This window comes from Citrus sinensis, chromosome 2 (genome assembly GCF_022201045.2).
Source record: "Citrus sinensis cultivar Valencia sweet orange chromosome 2, DVS_A1.0, whole genome shotgun sequence".
In the NCBI taxonomy this organism is placed as follows: domain Eukaryota; kingdom Viridiplantae; phylum Streptophyta; class Magnoliopsida; order Sapindales; family Rutaceae; genus Citrus; species Citrus sinensis.
The window spans coordinates 18,249,518-18,269,320 of record NC_068557.1 but is presented as its reverse complement, the minus strand read 5'-3'; the positions used below and the strand labels follow the sequence as shown (position 1 = coordinate 18,269,320).

The 19,803-nt window shown below is 33.4% G+C and overlaps 2 protein-coding genes across 5 annotated transcripts; one reads left to right on the top strand and one right to left on the bottom strand.

The window, feature by feature from the left end:
* Positions 1-106: 106 nt before the first annotated feature.
* Positions 107-6,872, bottom strand: LOC102620042 (uncharacterized). 2 transcript variants are annotated; one of them, XM_006469657.4, is made up of 14 exons: positions 6,685-6,871; positions 6,265-6,403; positions 6,044-6,171; positions 5,673-5,711; positions 5,444-5,536; positions 5,227-5,343; positions 4,158-4,253; positions 3,772-3,885; positions 3,081-3,134; positions 2,216-2,263; positions 1,649-1,799; positions 1,108-1,273; positions 861-930; positions 107-530 (listed from the first exon to the last, which is right to left on the bottom strand). In XM_006469657.4, the coding sequence occupies exons 2-14, from the start codon at positions 6,344-6,346 to the stop codon at positions 273-275; spliced, it is 1,416 nt and encodes a 471-aa protein (XP_006469720.1). In that variant the 5' UTR covers positions 6,347-6,403; positions 6,685-6,871; the 3' UTR covers positions 107-272. The 2 variants fall into 2 exon arrangements, with proteins under 2 accessions (XP_006469720.1, XP_006469721.1); XM_006469658.4 differs by lacking the exon at positions 6,265-6,403 and having other exon boundaries at positions 6,685-6,872.
* Positions 6,873-12,660: 5,788 nt separating this feature from the next.
* LOC102620516 (zinc finger protein CONSTANS-LIKE 12) lies at positions 12,661-18,200 on the top strand. 3 transcript variants are annotated; one of them, XR_008050949.1, is made up of 5 exons: positions 12,661-14,094; positions 14,199-14,423; positions 15,133-15,479; positions 16,155-16,331; positions 17,162-18,200. XR_008050949.1 is itself a non-coding variant. In XM_006469659.4 (5 exons), exons 1-4 carry the CDS (start codon positions 13,498-13,500, stop codon positions 15,701-15,703), a joined length of 1,188 nt encoding a protein of 395 aa, XP_006469722.1. In that variant the 5' UTR covers positions 12,661-13,497; the 3' UTR covers positions 15,704-15,745; positions 16,155-16,510. The 3 variants fall into 3 exon arrangements, 2 of the variants coding, with proteins under 2 accessions (XP_006469722.1, XP_015382990.1); XM_006469659.4 differs by lacking the exon at positions 17,162-18,200 and adding an exon at positions 15,685-15,745 and having other exon boundaries at positions 16,155-16,510; XM_015527504.3 differs by lacking the exon at positions 17,162-18,200 and having other exon boundaries at positions 12,662-14,094; positions 16,155-16,506.
* Positions 18,201-19,803: the final 1,603 nt, after the last annotated feature.

The window sequence follows — 19,803 nt, the reverse complement described above, 5'->3', positions numbered from 1 at the left end:
CCGTTTGTCCTGAACCAGAAAACAGATTTGAGGACTGAAATCTGAATTACTAGTATGTAGGTGTAGGGGAAAAAGATTTCTAGCATCTATGACTGACAGTAAACCGTACTGAACAGATGTATCCATTTAGACGATTTTAATCAACAGTCTTATATGAACAAAAGAATTTCGCTATCATCATTTAAAGCTATGGATCAAAATCTCTCATGAAGAATTTTAGTTGACTTTAAACCTTGGCTCGTACTGCTACCAAAAAGACCAATTCGTGGTGTCTATACATTGTGGTCGTTGGAAATAAGTGATTTAGCTTCCTCGTTTGTGTTGTCTTTCTCAGAGAGCTGAATATTAGACTTGGAGTTCATTTTATTCCACTCATTTTCAACACGGAAAAATGCCCATTGGAATCGACGGAGCATTTCCAAAACAGTGATTGCAAACACAGTAAGGTAATTATGCCGAAGATGGGCAGACAACTTGTAAGTCCAGGTACATCGCAAGATCAAATTGCTTCCTATCACCCAAACATATACCTGCAAAATACATACTTGAATAATTATTGTATAATAAGAGCAAAATTTTACAGAGTGAAGTAGTAATAAAACCAAATTAGAAGATGCTGATTCAATCAGTGGTTTTGTCCGGTATACTGGCATTTTTAATTCAGAATTTTCCGAATCTCAAAAGTTCACGCTGGTTCTATGATTGCAGTGCTGTTAATTCAGGTATTATGCATGCCAGTGAAGAGTTTCATTAGATGTCCCATAGGAAAGTAAAGAACAGGTACCAGAAATATTACTTCAAATAATGCACTAACACAGATATATTCTTCTTTACCAAGGACAGAAAATGTATGTACTTACCCATCTGCGTCCGTGAAAAAGGTATGAGCATAGATGTGGCCTATTGAACTTGAAAATTCGAGTGAAGCAACTGTAGAAGGAGTAAAGGCACATCACTAAAAGATATTGAAGATTTATACAAGTCGAAATGCCTGAGTCTTCTGTGGACTAATTATGACTTGAAAATTTCCACATACATCGAAGTGCAAAATACAAAACAAAATAATATTTAACATATGTGCAGGTAAAGAAGAGGCATTTGGCATACCTCAAGTCCCAATCTCGGGTTATATCCCAATAGAACGAGTACAAAGAGTTCAAAACACTAGATAGAAGCCAGAGGGGCCGATAGAAATTTGTCCAACTACCAGGGAGGACATGATATTTCAGGGCCGAAAGAAAAATCACTGGTACTGCAGTCGAATATTTTAGTGCTGAAACCATTAGCCAGTAAAGTTACATTAGTATGTGATATAAAACCGAAAAAATACATCACAGCTAACATAAATGCCACATCCATGCATATATATAATACAGACATGAAAGGTACATAAAAGAAAATATTAACCATATCCAAATGTTTTAAAATATGTTACCAAGAGAATTATCTATATCCAATTTTGCAATTTAATGACTTTCAGAAAGAACTGGATTCATGTATGAGATTCTCTTTTCCTTCACAACCCCCCCCAAAAAAAAAAAAAAAATTGGCCAAAGATATGCAAGTAACAGAAAAAATGGAAACTTAAATGGCTAAAGGTTGAATGCATATACATCCAAATTCTTTTTAAGTTCCAAGAGATCTTTACCATTAAAAAGGGCTGTTTTCTCTCTTGTATCCTTGTATTGTCGAAGACATTGAAACAGACGGAAAAGGTAAGGCAAAACTAGGACTAAAGGGATTGCAACGGAGTGACTTCCACAAACAGAATCAGCTTCAAACCATGCAATAGTGGCAACCTGCATGTTTTAAGCCAGAATCTCTTAACACAAAAAGAAAAGCATAATTATTTGTTGATATATGAAGAAATGTCAGAAAGAAAGAATTACAATGACACTTGCAAACAATATAAATTGCTCTAGAAACCGACCGCTTTTCAACTCTAAGACCTTCAATTATCTTATAACAGTTGCTTAACTGAAATCAAAGCCTTCAACAAGTGAATCACTTTGGTCATTCACAAAGCATTTACTTTTGTAAGTTGATTTGGCATAACTAAGAACATAAATGTTTTATACAAAGAGTAACAACAGAAACTCATGATGAACCCTAATCCGACTGTGACCTTAAAGTGGAACTTAGGAATAGCTAATGTTCAAGATAATGCAGTTGCTCAACTAATATCACAAGTCCAGCGTATGAATAAAATATTGACCTGTCGATGAACCATACGACAGACTGAACGCTCCAAATCTGAAAACACCTGCACAAGATTGACAATTACAAATTACCAAAAAGGTATACTAACAAAACACAATTAAGTAATTCATAAACATAAAGTAAAATGAGATAGTTATTTTTTGAAACGAGACTTAGAAATGTATATTTGATTGACGAAATAAAGCACAAACAAAAATGGACCAGGTGTCATCCTCAAAGAAAAGCAAAATGGGAAAATTAGAGAAAGGGGAATAGTCAATACAAAAATCTTAGAAAACCATCCCTCTTCTGAGCAAAAATCTGTAGAAGATTAGCCCGAAACCCAATATGGTAAAATAAGTTCGACAGACTATTTCTAATCTTTCACTTGCAAAGTAAAGCTAAAATTAGAATTGTCTAATAGCAACCATCCTATAGTTTGCTCACTATATTATTGGTTGTTCTCAATTAAATGTGTGGAAAAGATACACACACACACACACACAAACATATACTCCCAACCATGGGAGGTAATTAACAGATTAACTCATCAGAAATAATTTGTATCCGCCCAAGAAACAAGCTTAACTGTATGCATAAAAAACCTAATCCCAGCATAGAAGGAAACAGTCTTTTGGCAGTATTTTCATACATGTGCCAAACCAAAGTAACTCAACATATTCAACCATCAATAAAAACATTGAAATTTTTGCAATTTTAAACCTTGCATTTAAAATCATCAACATGGCAACGAAAAGCATTACAGCACCATATATCTACAATACAGCATAGATGAAATATGATACATGCAGCCAAATACAAAAGAAAAATAACCTATTACAGAGAATGTCTAATTCACACCAAAAGACTTATGAACATACCTTTGCCATGGAGGTCAAAATATCAGCCAAGAAGAAGTCAGAAAAAGATATTGCCTGTATACATCACATTAAAGAAATTTAAGAATAACACGGCACATTAACTACTTAAAATTACTTAAAATTCAAACCATTAATTGAGACCAGAAAATGGATTTTTCTCCAAGTACTACGAAAAATGCAGAGGCCCACTGGAGATTATGCTCGGTCATGTTAAGAAATGCCCTGGCCTAGTCAGACTATTGTTAGTAATATAGTCGCTCAACAACATTTCACAAAAAACCACTAGGGAAGCTATGGGATCAAGTACTTCCAGCCATCTTCAGCTGGTTGATTGGCAACACTCTAATCATAATGCAAACATTTATACATGCAGTCAGTCATGCACATTGTACACCTTCTATTTCTTTCTTGAAAGGCGTTGTTCACTTACTTTGAGAAAGAAACTTACACGAAGGTAGTAGTTTTAGCCATTCTATTAATATCAGAAAACACGATTTCTTTTCCCTATCAAAGAGGATTTTCCCCCAATAAAAAAAAAGGTTGAATTCTAACAAAAATAAGGCCAGCACAACAATAATTGTACTCATTGTTTGATTTCCACAACTAACACAGTTAGAATATAAAATCATCAGAATGAATAACATTTGCATATACTACCTACAATAAGGAATAAATGAAGCAATATACTTGCCTGTAGTGGAAGAACTATCCGCCAAAGTGTCCTTAACAAGTAGTATCGGGATGACAGATAAAAAATATCAAAAGGGAATATCAAAATCATCGCAACAGCTATATATAAAAGCACCTGCAGAATCGAGCAGGTAAAACTTAATGCAGCTTCAACATATCATTCAAGTGGACAAAAAATATGAAAATCAACACTTAATATTGCAAAAATTTAGAATAGCTCAAGTTAACTAAAGGCAGCAAACAAATTAGCACCAAAATTGCAGACCGAAGCAAATTTCATCTGGAAACAGCACAAGATGTATAAAAAAAATTCAAAGAATTAATGATAATCACAACAAAAATAAAAGATTCTCAAATATTTAGTAAGAGAGGATGCATCTATTACACTGGTTGTGAAGCCGCCAATGATACTTCTCCATGTGAGTAAAGATATAGATATGCTGTCATGCTTGTTGGGACAATGATAGTCATCCATGTGGCACACTGCAAATGCCAAAAGGGGTATGACCAATTACTCTGGACTGATATACATCATAAAAAGAGTTCCTCTGGGATGGTATAAGTAATTGAATCAACAATAGGTAGGCATAAAAAGAAAGAAATATTAAATTATGAACCCCTTAAAATACAATTAAGTGATTAACTCAGGTCATAACAAATAAAAGGAAGTTATGACATAGAAATGGAACATGAAATTGTACCATAAAGGGAAATCATCTGGGACAGGGGACTTGCAATTTATGAAAAAAGAGTTCAGAAAAACAACTGTAATGTTGCTTGTTTATCAATAAGGAGCTCGATATTACATGACTTTGCAATATAGTTCTATATTAGTCCATGCCAGAATGGTCTGGAATTTGATATAAATCATCTTAGTATTCTTTAAAAAATAAAAGAGACTTCTGATGAGTCTACTGAAAAACAAATGTTATTTACGGAGCCACAATTTTCTATATTAATTATTGGTTAGATATAAAAAGTTTTTAGAATGGAGAAAAGAGAGCAGCAATTCCTACAGATATATAATATTAGGAAACAAGATCACATGCCAAAATTCAAACTATAGAAAGAAAGAATCCATTGCCACATCCCATTCGAAGAATTTCTTTTCATAAGATGTTAGAATAATCATCAGATGAATATAAGACACAAAGTACTCTTTAAGATTGGATATTGACCTCAACTATAAAGGAAAGTTCAAACACAACGCTACATTCTAAAATGGTTTATAAAAAGGTTGAAACGCAGGCCTATAATAAGTTTGGATAGAAGTACAACACAAAAAGGCTACTTCTGTAGCAATCTCGTAGCATTTTTTGTTAACGCAATAGAAAAGTCATGGAAAAATTTAATAAACATAGCATATTTGTAATGGCAGAAACTCAATGTGTAGAATTTTAAGGTGAGATTAAGCTTAGTCTAAATTATGTGCCAACAAGTTGATCAACTTCAATACCTTCCATACTTCTCTGTGTGTAAGATGATCTTGATCGAGATCAAAAATCTTTACATAATTGACATTAGACTGCGCAAAAACCCATAAATTTACTCCCCAAAGCCACACCATCATAGTCTGTCGCATCAAATCCAAACATAGCAAGATTATTATAGAGAAAGAAGAAGTGGGGATTAAATTAAAATATTTCATTATCTACAACAAAACTGTAACTAACCACAAGAAGAAGAGGATTATAGTACAAAAATGCCTCGTACAGAAAAAGATCCCGCAGATCTGCACTCATCCTCATGACAGAATCCCATCCAACCTGCGAATTTTACAAAATACCAATAAGAACACAGTAGTAGTCTTTTTCTCATCAAATAGTACATTTTTACCAGAAAAGCTAAAATCTCTAACATGTAGGCTGTAGAAAGATTAAAAAAAAAAAAAAAAAGTCTGACCTTGCAGCAAATGAAACCCCAGATGAAGAATAGCAGTACCTGGACATATTTGTAAGTTAGGATAAGAGCAAATATATAAAACATCTCACCTGAAAAGAATACGATTGAAGAAGAAAACACTGGCTTCAAATCAACTGAAGACAGCATTTACCATAATCATGTGACAAACTGGCTTGTACTTAATCAAAATACCACTTTTAGGTTTTATACTTTTTGAAGAAAAGCAATTACACTCGTAGAACAATACCTTCCATATTCATCATAAACATGAATCTAAACTCAGATATAAATTCTTGTTAAGTTGAGCCACTCATAGCACAAGCTAAACAACATTCAGAAACAAAATCCCTGCATTAAACTAACAACAAAACCTTGAATCTCCACAATAAAACTGGAGATGGCATGATATCAACAGTACTCATCGTTGTACTTGAGTTCTTCACACCATTAGCCTCTGTCTGCAAGAAATCTTCCTCAACATCATTTCCCACCTCATCACCTAACATACATTTACATCACTCAGATTATCCACCAATGCACAAATAATTAAATATATAATAATTTTTTAGAAAAAAAAAAATTAATCTTATACCAAAATCAGAAACTACTGCCCTGCTTCCAGATTTTCTCAAATGTGGACTATTAACAGGAGCAGTTGCTAGACCTCCAAACATAGATGCATACAGCAGATACTAAATGTACCAACTCACGCCACGTGGCCTACACTGAATCTGCAATATCTCATTTTGGTAGCACAATAATTTACTAAAATTAGTACGATTTTTCCGAAGAGTGAATACATAAAAATTTGTTTCCTCTACCTACCCAAACAAACAAAAAATGGATAAATAAAATAAAATTGCATAAGAAGTGAAATATCAAACTCAAATTTCCGCGAAAATGAGAATTGAAAAGCTAACTGTTTATTTGCTTCTATGCGATTAAATTGTTCCGCGAAAGTTTATCGCAGTTTGAAAATGAATGAATACAGATCCGATCAGAAGATACTTACAGTAACAGCGTGGCGTTGATTGAAAGTTATCGTTAAATGCGAACCTTGCTGCGGTTCTCTGGATCTCGCAAGTCGTAACGTGATTGGGATGAATTTTGAGTAAGATTTAAGGAAGCCGGGAGTGACGGGCCAAGATACCGATTGTGGCGGGGCTAATTTTGCAAATTTTAGGATCTATTGGGGTTTTGGTTGAGATTTAAATATTTAATAATTTAATGAATAATTAAAGGCGGCGTTTCGGGCATTGCCCTCAATTTACGTTTCTTGATTTGTACTAATTTTGTAAAAAGGGGCATGTTAAATTGGAAAGAAATAGATTTTTTTTTTCAAATGATGAGGATTTTGACATTTAGATATCAACTAATATTTTAGAAAAAAAAAATTTAATATTTAAATCTTAATTTGAGTTATTACTAATGCGGCATTTATCCATTAAGTAGTGGTTAAATAATTTTATAAACTATAAAATTCATCATCCAATAAGAGAGCAACACATAATATTGGGACTCATCTATTAAATGAATAATTATGTCAAATTACTATTATATCATCTAATAAATGAATGTCATATCAATTAGAATATAAATTGATATTTAAAATTTAGAATTTTTAAAATAAAAAGGATTAATAGTTTTTGTTATTTTTATTTAATATTTTTCCTGTGTAATAGTTGCCAATGATCCTTCTACTATTAGGGCTGTTTTGTGATGATAAAATGTGATTGGATTAAATTACTTAAAAAATAATACCAATCTTTTGTTTGAAGCCAAAAATTGTTTAGACTCATTATCTCGTTTAGCACAAGTAAAATGTTACTAAAAATTGTTCTTGAAAACAATTTCAAGCAAATGCATATCCTTATTTTACGTAATTTCAAATATTATGTCAAACATGTATTTACAATTTTTAAAATTTCAAACCAGTTTCTATAAAAGAAAAAAAAATTCAAAGCAGCTTTTAAATGTTATATCAGGCATTGAATTTTCTTTCTATTCTATTCAAAATTTTTAAAATAATTTTCGACTCACGAATTAAATGCTTTTCGAGTATAATTTTTTTTTTCAATTAAATAATTAGTGTTCAGTAAATACTTAACAAAATTATGACGTAATAGTGCCAAACTGACCCTAATTATGCCCAACATTCACAATCTATGTACTGTGCATATATATGTAAAGTAATATCCCATTTACTTGAAAATAAAGTAAAATAATAGCACATTCTTTATTCTATCTCATACTTGCTCTACTGAAAGATGTTAGACCTTTAAATAGAACTAAAAAAGTATAGTGTTTGTGTATATATATGTAAATATCTCATTCAACTGAAAATAAAGGTAAAACACTAAATATTAAAAGTAATATCTCATTCACTTGAAAATAAAAGTAATATTTCATCTTTCTTGCCATACTAAAAGCTGATACTCTACCTATAAATAGAACTCAAAATTTCATTTATCATATAGTTAAAATTATTCAAATTGGCCAAGGTTAATCGTATCGACATGGTAAAGTATTTGGTAGTCTTCCTTATGGTTATGCTAGCCATAGCCAATGGCTATGGAGGTAGTAAAGAGGCTGACAATGCCAGAGCTAGATTGTTTGCTTCTAATTCCCAATTGGGCAAACCCAATTTCTTCTTCAATCCTATGAGGTATCCTCATGCCAACAATGTGATCCAGCACATTTTTCAAGAATTGTTCCATTGAGGTATCCTCCATCCGGCCGAAACCCAGGAGCGACTCATGACGGTAATGTGGTCCAAGCCCATTTTTCAAGAATCCAGCCACTGAGATATCCTCCCTCTGGCCCAAACCCGGGGCCCCCTCATGCTAGTAGTATGACTCAAGCCCATTTTCTTAATATTCGACCTTTGAGGTATCCTCCTTCTGGACCAAATCCAGGGGCACCTCATTTGGCAGTATGGCTGAAGCCCATTTTCCTAAAGTCCAACCTTTCAGGTATCCTCCCTATGGTCCAAACCCAGGCGCACCTCATTCTGGTCAGGTGGCCTAAATACATGACGCCAACCGAGTTTGAGATATTCTGGTGAGTGATGATTTTGTTGTTGGAATAAACGTCATGAGGCTTTCTGTTTTGTTTCTCATAATAAAAATGGAGAATTAAAATTTAAGATAAAAATTTAATTCGTGAGATTATCTTAGAGGTGGTCAATGGGTTGGATGGCACGAGGCACGACACGTGATCGTACAGTACGGCACGGCACAAGTACGTTTCGGTAGAGCACGCGGCACGGCACGGCACGCACGTGAGCTGAGTCAGACTTAAAATTTTAGGCATATGGGTCTTAAAAGCACAGCACGATTAGAGATGTGTCAAAACACGACACGCGAAAAAACACGCAATAAGCACGTTTTATTTTTTAAAGAAAGTAAACTTAAAATTTTATGATTTTATAAATAACTTTAAATTGAATCTTTTAATATATTTTATTAGCTCAAGTTTTTTAAATTTATTTTAATTCTTAGTTTCAAAAAAATTATAATTGATTTATGTTTATAATTTATTAAATAAATATTTGATATCGTGATTTTAAAAAATAAAATTATAAATATCATGATTTTATAAATATGTAGTCTTAAAAGCACAACACGATTAGAGATGTGTCAAAACACGGCACGCGAAAAAACACGCAATAAGCACGTTTCATTTTTTAAAGAAAGTAAACTTAAAATTTTATGATTTTATAAATAACTTTAAATTGAATCTTTTAATATATTTTATTAGCTCAAGTTTTTTAAATTTATTTTAATTCTTAGTTTCAAAAAAATTATAATTGATTTATGTTTATAATTTATTAAATAAATATTTGATATCGTGATTTTAATAAATAAAATTATAAATATCATGATTTTATAAATATGTATTAATATTATTATAAACTATGATATATGACTCTACGTAATTCCAAGTTAACAATTAAATTAACCCTTAAAAAATTATTATTGTTGTTGCCGTTAAGTACTAAAAAATAATTCTAATACCATAGAGTCAAACTTAATAACTAATATTACATTATCCTATTATTATTAATTTATTATTATTAAATATAGACTTGAAATTTGAATTTTTGATTATATTAAATTAAAATAAAGGCACATGGATCCAAAAAAATACATAGGCTTGAAAAAAATAAGACAACAACTAGAATGCGCTCTTAAAAAAAGAAAAAAAGCTTAGTAGACTTTTTTTCCTAGGCACGGTACGACATGGCCCACAGCACGGCACGTGTAGGTATGGCACGAGTGGGCACGGCACATGTGCTGGACCGGGCCTAAACAAAAAAAATTAGGCACGACACGAAATACATAGTGGGCACGACAAGTTACGAGTACAAGCACGCGTGCATGGGCTTTCTTTGATGGGCTAGGCCGGCACGGCCCGTTGGCCATCTCTAAATTATCTTCAGTTTAATATTAATAAATATATTTATATGCATAAAGTAATACGAGTGATGGTACACTTTTGTGGTATCTCGGCTTTTAGTATCGAAAAAGAAGTGACATATATATATATAATGAGATCGAGCAATAAGTAAATATTATTCAATAAATAAGTGTTACATCCAAGATGAAAATATTGAGATGCTACAGCCAATGTGGTTTTATTAGTTACGATATTCATATGTTTTAATTAAAAAATTTAAATGAAAAGAGAGGTAAATAGGTTATTTGTTTGATGATTTATCTTGAAAAATATAAAAATATATTTATTATAAGAAAAACATTTAAAAAATAAAAAATAAAAGAAAATATCCTATAATTAATTTTATTCCCTCCAAAAAAATATTTTCTTATTTTTAGTACTTCAATTTTAATTTTAATTTTCAACAATATAATTTATTTAATTTATAATAAATATGAATAAAAGTGTATTAAAAAATAAAGGTAATACTGTAAAATTATGTTGTCATGGGAGTTATTGACTATTATGAAAAGAAAATATAGGTAAGTGGTAGGTATATATTAATTTCAGTATGAAAGAAATTGATAATCTCCTCTCATATAATATATAGTAAAATCTCCATGAGTTAGTACCATTAGGGCCAAGAAAGATGTATTAATTGAATATTAATTAATTATAAGTTAATTTTCAAATATCATGTTCATAGTAGTCAAACCAATATGAAAAAATATTACGTGAATTACTCAATCTTGTATTCATTAGATTATTCTTAAAAGATTTGGCATGATCAATTATCTTTATATCAATTATCTTTATGTTACCGGCACGCAAACAGTTTTACTGTTTATTGAAATTTCATATGGAAACAAAATGGACAAAACTACAATTGATTTTCGCAGACAATCACAAACGATTGAGGAGTGGTATTTGTGTATAATATAACATTCATTCTCCAATTTTTATCAAACAAATTATTCATCTGAATTACTAATTTATTAGAAAAGCTATAATCATAATAGGATCCCTATTTCCATATATGCACTTTTTTTATTAATACGGCTGGAAAATATATGGTAATTGCAAGCCTAAATCTGCATTCATTATGCGATAGAAATCTGTATTCAAGCGACAGAATCTCGGTATTCACGCGACAATCTCTCAACTCAGCATATTTAAATGGCTCGAAATTTCATACTTTCTCATAATTTTCCTCGTCAAAATAATTCAAATGGCAAGACGATTGATACCTTTCCTTTTTGCTGCGCTGATCGTTGCCAATGCTCATGGGTCTGAGTCTGAACATGGTAATGGGTTAGGCAAGTTAAAAGCGAGGTTACTAAGATTGGTTCCCACTGGGCCAAATCAAGCACCCCATACTGTTCATTTAGGCAAGGCACAAGGTAGGATGTTGAGATTAGTTCCAACTGGTCCGAACCAGGCATCCCATGCTGTTCATTTGGATAAGGCACAAGGTAGGATGCTGAAATTGGTTCCAACTGGTCTGAACTCGGTGCACCATGCTGGTCAATTGGGCAAGGCACTAGTCAGAGTGCTTAGATTGGTTCCAACTGGGTCGAATCTGGCACCCCATGCTGTTCACTTTGGCAAGCCACGAGCCAGGATGCTAAGATTGGTTCCAACTGGTTTGAACCAGGCACCCCATGCTGTTCACTTGGGTAAGGCACGAGCCAGGATGCTTAGATTGGTTCCAACTGGTCCAAACCAGGCACCCCATGCTGTTCACTTGGGTAAGACACAAGTTAGGATGCTTAGATTGGTTCCAACTGGTCCGAACCAATCACCCCATGCTGTTCAGTTGGGAAAGATACAAGGTAGGATGCTAAGATTGGTTCCAATTGGTCCGAACTAGTCACCCTATGTTGTTCAATTGGGTAAGGTCCAAACTCATACGTCAAAACTTGAGCCTTGAGTGCCATGATATGAACGCCAGATTCTCATTTCATGTTATGAATGAGTATCTCGAAGAAATTCAAATTAGTACTTTGGTTTTTTAAGTTCAATATTAATATTATGTTTTCTTAGCATATTTTGGCAATAGAATGTTTTTATTTGTATTATTTATGCCTTTTGGTGATTAATGAAATTTTGTTAGCTTCTCCTTGGATTTTTCTCACTAAGGTCCCTTTTGCTTGAAATGTGTTTTTTGGTTAACCTAAAAATTCATGAGTGTTAATGACTGCGTATAAAATCATTTACTGTACTGTGATTGTGTTATTAATTATAAAATATATTTAATTTTTTACCTTGTCACGCTCACACCACACATATCATGAAGATTCAAATTTCTCCTCTCTTGTTATTTTTTTTATTCATTTTTTTAAAATTTAGAATCATATGCTGCACGTGGGATATATAGGAGAAAACCGAAGAGGTATTTCAATTTTTTTTCCCTTAATATTTCTTATTAAGAAAAGATCTTTCTAATTTTGGGTCACAAGGAAGATAAGATTAAAATTTAGAATCCATAAAAACCGGCATAGTCAATACATACAAGAGTAAATAATTTGACTTGAAAATTGGACCAATAGAAAATCAACAAAAGAAGATAATGATGCCACGTCATCAACCTCTTTTACCACAAAAAAAAAAGATTTAAGACAAAATAATTTGACAAAAAGATAAAATTGAAATCCACGTCGGCTGACAGAGATGCTACATCGTCGGGCTCTCTCGCCACAAAATCAAAAAGCAATTCGCGAGTAAATCCACGTGGACACGTGTGATCTCCTGCTTCGAAGCTTAACACTCGTCTCCCATGAAATCCTAAAATCTCGGAAGCTGATTCGTCAATCAGTTTTGCGACCCACTTTTGTTAAACAAACCGACCTCGTTCTTTCACTTATTTACAGCTTTTGCCATCCCTCCGTCCCGCTTTCGAGTAATAAGACTGACCATGATAACAACGTTCTCGAGATGTGACCGCCCATGTCATCAGTTACTTGGCCAACACCGAGATAATCCAGGAAAAACGTGCATAAATAAACATCACTAACAAACTGAACTGACTCACCAGTGTCAGAACTCAAAATCTAACAAAGCGAACCACAACTAGTAGTTGTGTTGAATCTTATTTGATCCTTTGTTTTGTCTTTGATCAATTTCACTTGAATTTGGATTTTTTACTCGGGTGAGTAGAAAATAACTTTGAAAAATGGCTTTAATTATTTTGATTTTGGCACTTGATTTCATCAAAATTCAAAAGGGGTGCATGGTAATTTTGTGATTTTGGTTATTTGTTAATTATTAAAGGGTTAAGGGGTGTGGTGATTTAACGAATAAAACCGGATTTCCCGCCATGAGATTGAAGTTGGGTAGTTTCATTTATAGGCGAAACCATTGATTATAATTTGTTTAGGGGAGAAGAAAAATGGAACCTTTATGTGAGTTTTGTGGGGTGGTGAGAGCAGTTGTTTATTGTAAATCAGATATGGCAAGGCTTTGTTTGCATTGTGATGGTTGTGTACACTCAGCCAATTCTTTGTCAAGAAGGCATTCTCGTTCGCTTTTGTGTGATAAGTGCTATTCTCAGCCGGCAATAATCCGATTTATGGATGCGAAATTGTGCCTTTGTCAAGCTTGTGATTGGAACAGTAATAGTTGTTCGAGTTTAGGGCATAGGTGTGTGGTGTTAAATCCTTATACCGGGTGTCCTTCCTTGTCGGAGTTTACAAGGCTTTGGTCTTCGGTTCTTGATTCCACTTGTTTAGGTGATTCTAGTACTAGTTGGGGGCCGCCCAATTCTTTGTCATTGAATGAGAATTGTGGAAGTGGGAGTACTTGTTTGGAGCAAAAAGATAATGAAGGGTCATTTGGGTTGGTGACGGGCAACTTGAATGAATTAGAGCCTTCTTCCAAGTTTGAGTCTTGGATAGGGAATTGTTCTACCATTCCACCAAATCCAAATTACATGCCCTACTGTAGTGATCAAGCACCATTTTTCTTTGAGGAGTCTGGCGAGCCAAAGGTTATTTTACAACTTTTGTCTATAGGTTTTGATATTCAGTTTTGTTTAACTAACTAAAACAGTATGAGTATTAAGGGATTTATGTTTTACTTCTCTTGCTGCAGGGCTGTTCTGATTTCAAAGATCTTAAACTTCCTGATGGCGATGATCTCTGTGAAGGGCTCAACATCGATGATGTTCAGTTAAATTTTGAATCCGGTGATGAAATATTTGGCTGTTCACAAGGTCAGACCAGATACCAATTTGAAGATGTAGGGACTAATCGCCAATTAATGGAGAAAAATATATCAGTTACTGAATCTGATGGTCCTATTGAGAATGCTCTAGAGGTTTGCTCTAAATTTAAGTTTCTTGCAGCTTTTTCATTTGGCTTTTTTCTTCCTGCTTTGCATATCTAATTATGTGTTTTTGATAGAGTATTGTGTTTGTTTTGTTCATCTTGCCATTATCTGTCGTGATTATAACTTTTGTGGTCTAACTTTCTTTTGTTCATTAATTCCTTTTGGTGTCTTATATAATGAATGTAAAACTTTTTGTTACAGTTCCAGTCTCCACACATCTCACTTAGCTCAAAATAGTATGTAAAATATCGAATGCCCGCTTATCTGGTCTCTGAGTGTCTTAAATACTGAAACAAGTTTCACTATTGTCATCTTGTTTGTGCTATTTCAACCTGTGGAAACTTCCACTATCCATCCTCAAATTAGATTATCACCAAATTGAAAACAATGCATTTCATCACAAACATTGGAGATCATTATTCAGTTTATGCATGGCTTGAAAGCATTAGTAGTCTTTTTGGTGAACTATTGTTCAATGATTTGAAATGTTAAGCACAACGTTTATATTTTAATAATGACAGATTATGATGGTAAGAGAGATAAGAAGGGATAAATAATGATTTTGATTTTCAAAGATTAATTAGTTTAATTAGTTCAATAGGTTACATTCTCATTACTTATGAGGTATACCATATAACATTATCGATGGTTGTGAAAATAAGCATGGCACCTTCTCATCCTTGTATATTCTGTCCAGGCATCATCATCAGGACAACAGGACTGTGTGGCTTTTCAATCCTCGCCTGTTGGTGGGGCAGTTGGTGTGATGCAGGGAATAAATGGTAGTGCTAATTGCATGCTTGTAAATCTTAGTTGCAACAGGAATATCAGTCTTGGATTTCCTACTGGCCAAGTCCCTTCAAGCATGTCACTTTCGCTATCCAACCTCATTGGTGAAAGTACTGCTGCCAATTATCAAGATTGTGGATTGTCACTAATATTCCTAACGGGTGAATCACCATGGGAACCAAATTTGGAAACTAGCTGCCCACAAGCCAGGGATAAAGCAAAGATGAGATACAATGAGAAAAAGAAGACACGGACGTAAGTGCTTTAGTTCTGTTTGTTTTTAGGAAAATTTGGCATGATGTTTGTGCATCTTAGTAAGCATCTACCATTTTATTTGATTTCCAGGAATTTATAAAAATTCTGAGTCTTTTACTTAATAGCACTTCAAATTGCAAGACATGTAAAAAAACTTCTTATGGAATCCTTTTCATGTTGTTTTCCACTTTTCCTATTAGCCCAGTGTGTTGATGCATCTGTAACACCCTGAAGTTAATGCCTTTATGACACCTCAAATCTGCCAGGTAGATATTTCTTTGAAATTCTATTTACATAAAAGATGTTTGATTCTTAAATCCTATTATAGATTATAAATTCTCGTAATTTCATAATACTTTTATTACAATGAGGACTTCTCTTGACAAAAAATGCTCCAAAGGCATGGATTTGTTGGTGAAAGATAAGCCTTAAAGAATAGCAAGCTCTATGAACATCTTTTGGAAAAATCTCAAATGCATTCCTTTAATTGACATCATCTTAAAAATTTAGGCAGAGTCATTTTTCGACTACACAACATAATATGTAGTCAAGAAATTTGTCATGACCTAGATGTTGATTGTTGTTTGCATTCTCATGATTCTAAAAAATCTTCATCTTTTTAACAGTTCTTTCAAGTTCACTTCCTAACAGACTGTTCTAATTTATTTTTTGTAGGTTTAGTAAGCAAATAAGATATGTCTCTCGAAAAGCCAGAGCTGATACTAGAAAACGGGTGAAAGGTAGATTTGTGAAAGCGGGAGAAGCATATGATTATGACCCTCTTGGGACAAGGAACTTTTGAGCTACCAAATTTTTTTCCCTTAGTTAGTATGATCAGTATGAATTGATAAGGTACTAATTTTTCCTTCTGCAGAGTGTACACAGATTGTGTTTCCTGTAACGTTAAAGATTTAAAGATAGAGACAGCTGTTGCATCATGTACACTTAATGAATTATGCCGTAAATCTCTGACTATCTTGGACCATCTGTGCAATTTCTTTCTGCATTCATGTCTCACTTGTTACTGAATTAATGGTCTAACGTAATCTTAATATTGTATCCTACATTGTCAAGGAGAAAAATATTATCGAACATGTTATCATGGATTTAATAAGTGAAATAATTATCATTCTTATAGAGCTTCTATTAAATGAACTTCAAACTCAGATGTGTGACTTGGACCAAGAAACTTCACCTCAGTGCTCTCAAGATGAGCTTCTATTCTGATTAGTTGGTTCACTCTGTAGACAAGAACTGTCAATCATAAAATTGAGGATGGAAAAAGTTCAAATTTAATTGCAGAATATGAGATACGAAAGAAGTTCAAATCTTTTCTGTGAAATTATGACCAGTTGGTATAAAAGATAAAGTATTTGATGGTATTATGTGGCATTGATGAATAGATTCAGTATGTTCCAGTACTTTAAAGAAGCTTTGTGGCTTGATGACTATTTCATGCATATAAACTTATCATTTTCTTCCATAGTTGAGTTTTTTATGAGAATGAACAATTTTAGAGATTTACTATGTATTTCATGGATTTTGCAAGAGTAATTAGTTCAATTTTTCGTGATATTCACAAGAATACTTTTCTCTTCATTTTGTTATTATTGTTTTACTTTGTCATTTACTCAAACATATTTGTTACTTGGAAAGTCTTTAAATTTATGTTGTGATTACAGGTCCTTAGTGCTCTACTGTAATTTCACAGAGAGATTATAAACAGCAGATTCAACTTCTATCTTTCCACAGGTTTCTCTCATTGTAGGCATCGATAATATCAAGTACTTTCGCTATTCATGTTTCAATCAACACGAAACAATAATAATCACATTCATTGTTTCAGTTGTGGGTTATGGTAACTTTAACCTCTATTATTCCTAGAAGCACTACTTATATGCCACCATGATGCTACCTCATGAATTTTTTGGATGTTCCTTTTGCCTTGCAAAAAATAGATCCTGGTCTTACTTTTGCTGCCTCCACTACCACTCTTGCAGTAGGGAAAATTCCTTATTGCAAGTTCAGTTTTGACTACTTTATTTGCATTTGTATGGTTTGTCGATTTCTGCTCCATGTAATAAACTTTAATCCACACTCACCAGTTTTGAAACAATAACTTCTGATCCCAAGTACAAAAACAAGTTTGTAGCCTTTTTATTTCTTCCTGTGTACTTGATCAGTATGGAATTTATATTATTATATTTTTGCTTAGACAAATAACGATATTAGTTCCTGATGAGGTTCTGGTCGAGAGGACAACAATGGAGTTCTGTTATGAATTTTACTATATTATCAATGTATGTTCTTCTCATTCTGCATCTTTACCAGATGATATGTTCATATGCTTTACAAAAAGGCTTTGTTCCTATGCTTTACAAAAAGGCTTTGTTCCAATATTACCAGCCATGGTTAAAACATGCTGATAGCTGTAATATCTTTGTTGTTAAACTATGACATTCAAAAGCCAATAATAATTGGCAAGTTTAAAGTTACCATTCCATTAGCTTCATTATAGTAAATGGCAGAATTGAAATGGTCCTCTCATGAAGCTTTCATATCTGTTGCTTCATTATTCTGGCATGATCTTTATATCAGTTGATGACAAAGGCACCTTGATCTCTCAAGCCGTTGGTTATTAGCGATGCTAGACACCACAGTTTGTGTGTTACCAAGTGTAGAGAAGACTTCTTAATTATAAGATTCAGGTAAGCTTTAATATTTCACAATCTGGTAACCTATGAGGTAAGGTAGAGAAGTTGGCCGCAATTGTAACCTATGAGGTAAGGTAGAGAAGTTGGCCGCAATCGTAATTCACAAAACGACAATGTTATGAGAGATTAATATTAATATTTTACTTCATTTTTTGCTCATTTTGTTTGGAATGGGTAAAGGAAGATGCCAACAATGGAGATTTGAGAATTCATTTTGTGGTTTGCCATGAACTGCCATTTAGGGTCAGTTTGCTGACAAACAAAAAGTGTGTTGAATTATTGGGATGCTATCATCTTATTCATTAGCATCATCAGATCAGGTTACTGGGGCTCTCCTGATGAAAACTTATCTTGGCATTTTCCCCTATAAAAAGAAAGACCCACCAAGAAGATAACATATACAATTACAAAGAGACTACTTCTATACATCGTAGCATGGACCACCAGCGGAACAATATCATATAATGCTTTGAGCAGTTCTACACAAACACAACTCTTTTAAGCTGACCGCAGTTTTCACTAGGCATCTCTCTTTCTAACGTAAAGCCATTTTTGTCTTCCACCTTTTTCTAGTGACATCAACCACAAGAAGTGCCAAGCTTTCATGATGGATTTGGATGACTCAGTGTGTCAATTATGTTCCGTTTATATAATTGATAATAGAAACACATTATCTGCAATCAATGTATTTATTTTACCTGGAATGGAGGGATTTATCTTCAATTCTCTGTTATTATTATTATTATTATTATTTACCAGGCACCTAAACATAACCTTTTTATGAAGTGAACAAAATGCATAATTTTTAACTTGAATGAAATCAAATGAAGTAAGGAAAATTTCCATAATGCTTGCAAGCTAAAAGCAAAAATGAAGACATGTGCAGTGATTGTGACAAAATTAAAAAAAAAACAACAACCGTAAATTCATAAATGAGTCGTTCTGGCTTACATAAGTTTCAGAACTACATGCAGAATTGCAGATGATTATAATTCCAATGCTACCATATAAACTTTCAGTATCTCTATATTCCTAAACTGCCCTTATCTCCCATTTTTTTCCTCCTGAAATAATAAAACTTGGTCTCCATCTTTACAACCCTATCACAGAGAAATTACATACCCAAAATGGAAAAGAAGATCAAATAAACTAAAAAGGCATTTTGAGATTTCTTGAGCACTGTTTTTCAACCTTGGAATCACACTGCCTTCTTTTCTCTATCAAACTCTCCATTGTGGGAAGCAAGACCTCAGCCGTAGCTCCGATGAGATACCGATGCGTAAGGTTTTGACATGTGTTACAGAGAAAGCACCTAACGTGCCTAAGTGCTAAGAAATTAGCTTCGTGCACCCATTTGTCACATATTCTACATAGATATGCATCATCAGCATGGCAATACAATGAAGCCCTAGAACCGCAGAGCTCACAAGACATAAAATCAACAGTGTTTGCATTAGAAGAAGCACTTCCTTTGAAGCTGCAGGAACCAACAACTTGGTTTGCCTCTTGAATTCCTCGGCACATTTTGTAGCAAACTCAAATATTACACAGATGATAAGTTGGTTGAACTTTGAATGCTAGATAATACCTAGGCTGGCCCTTTTATAAGC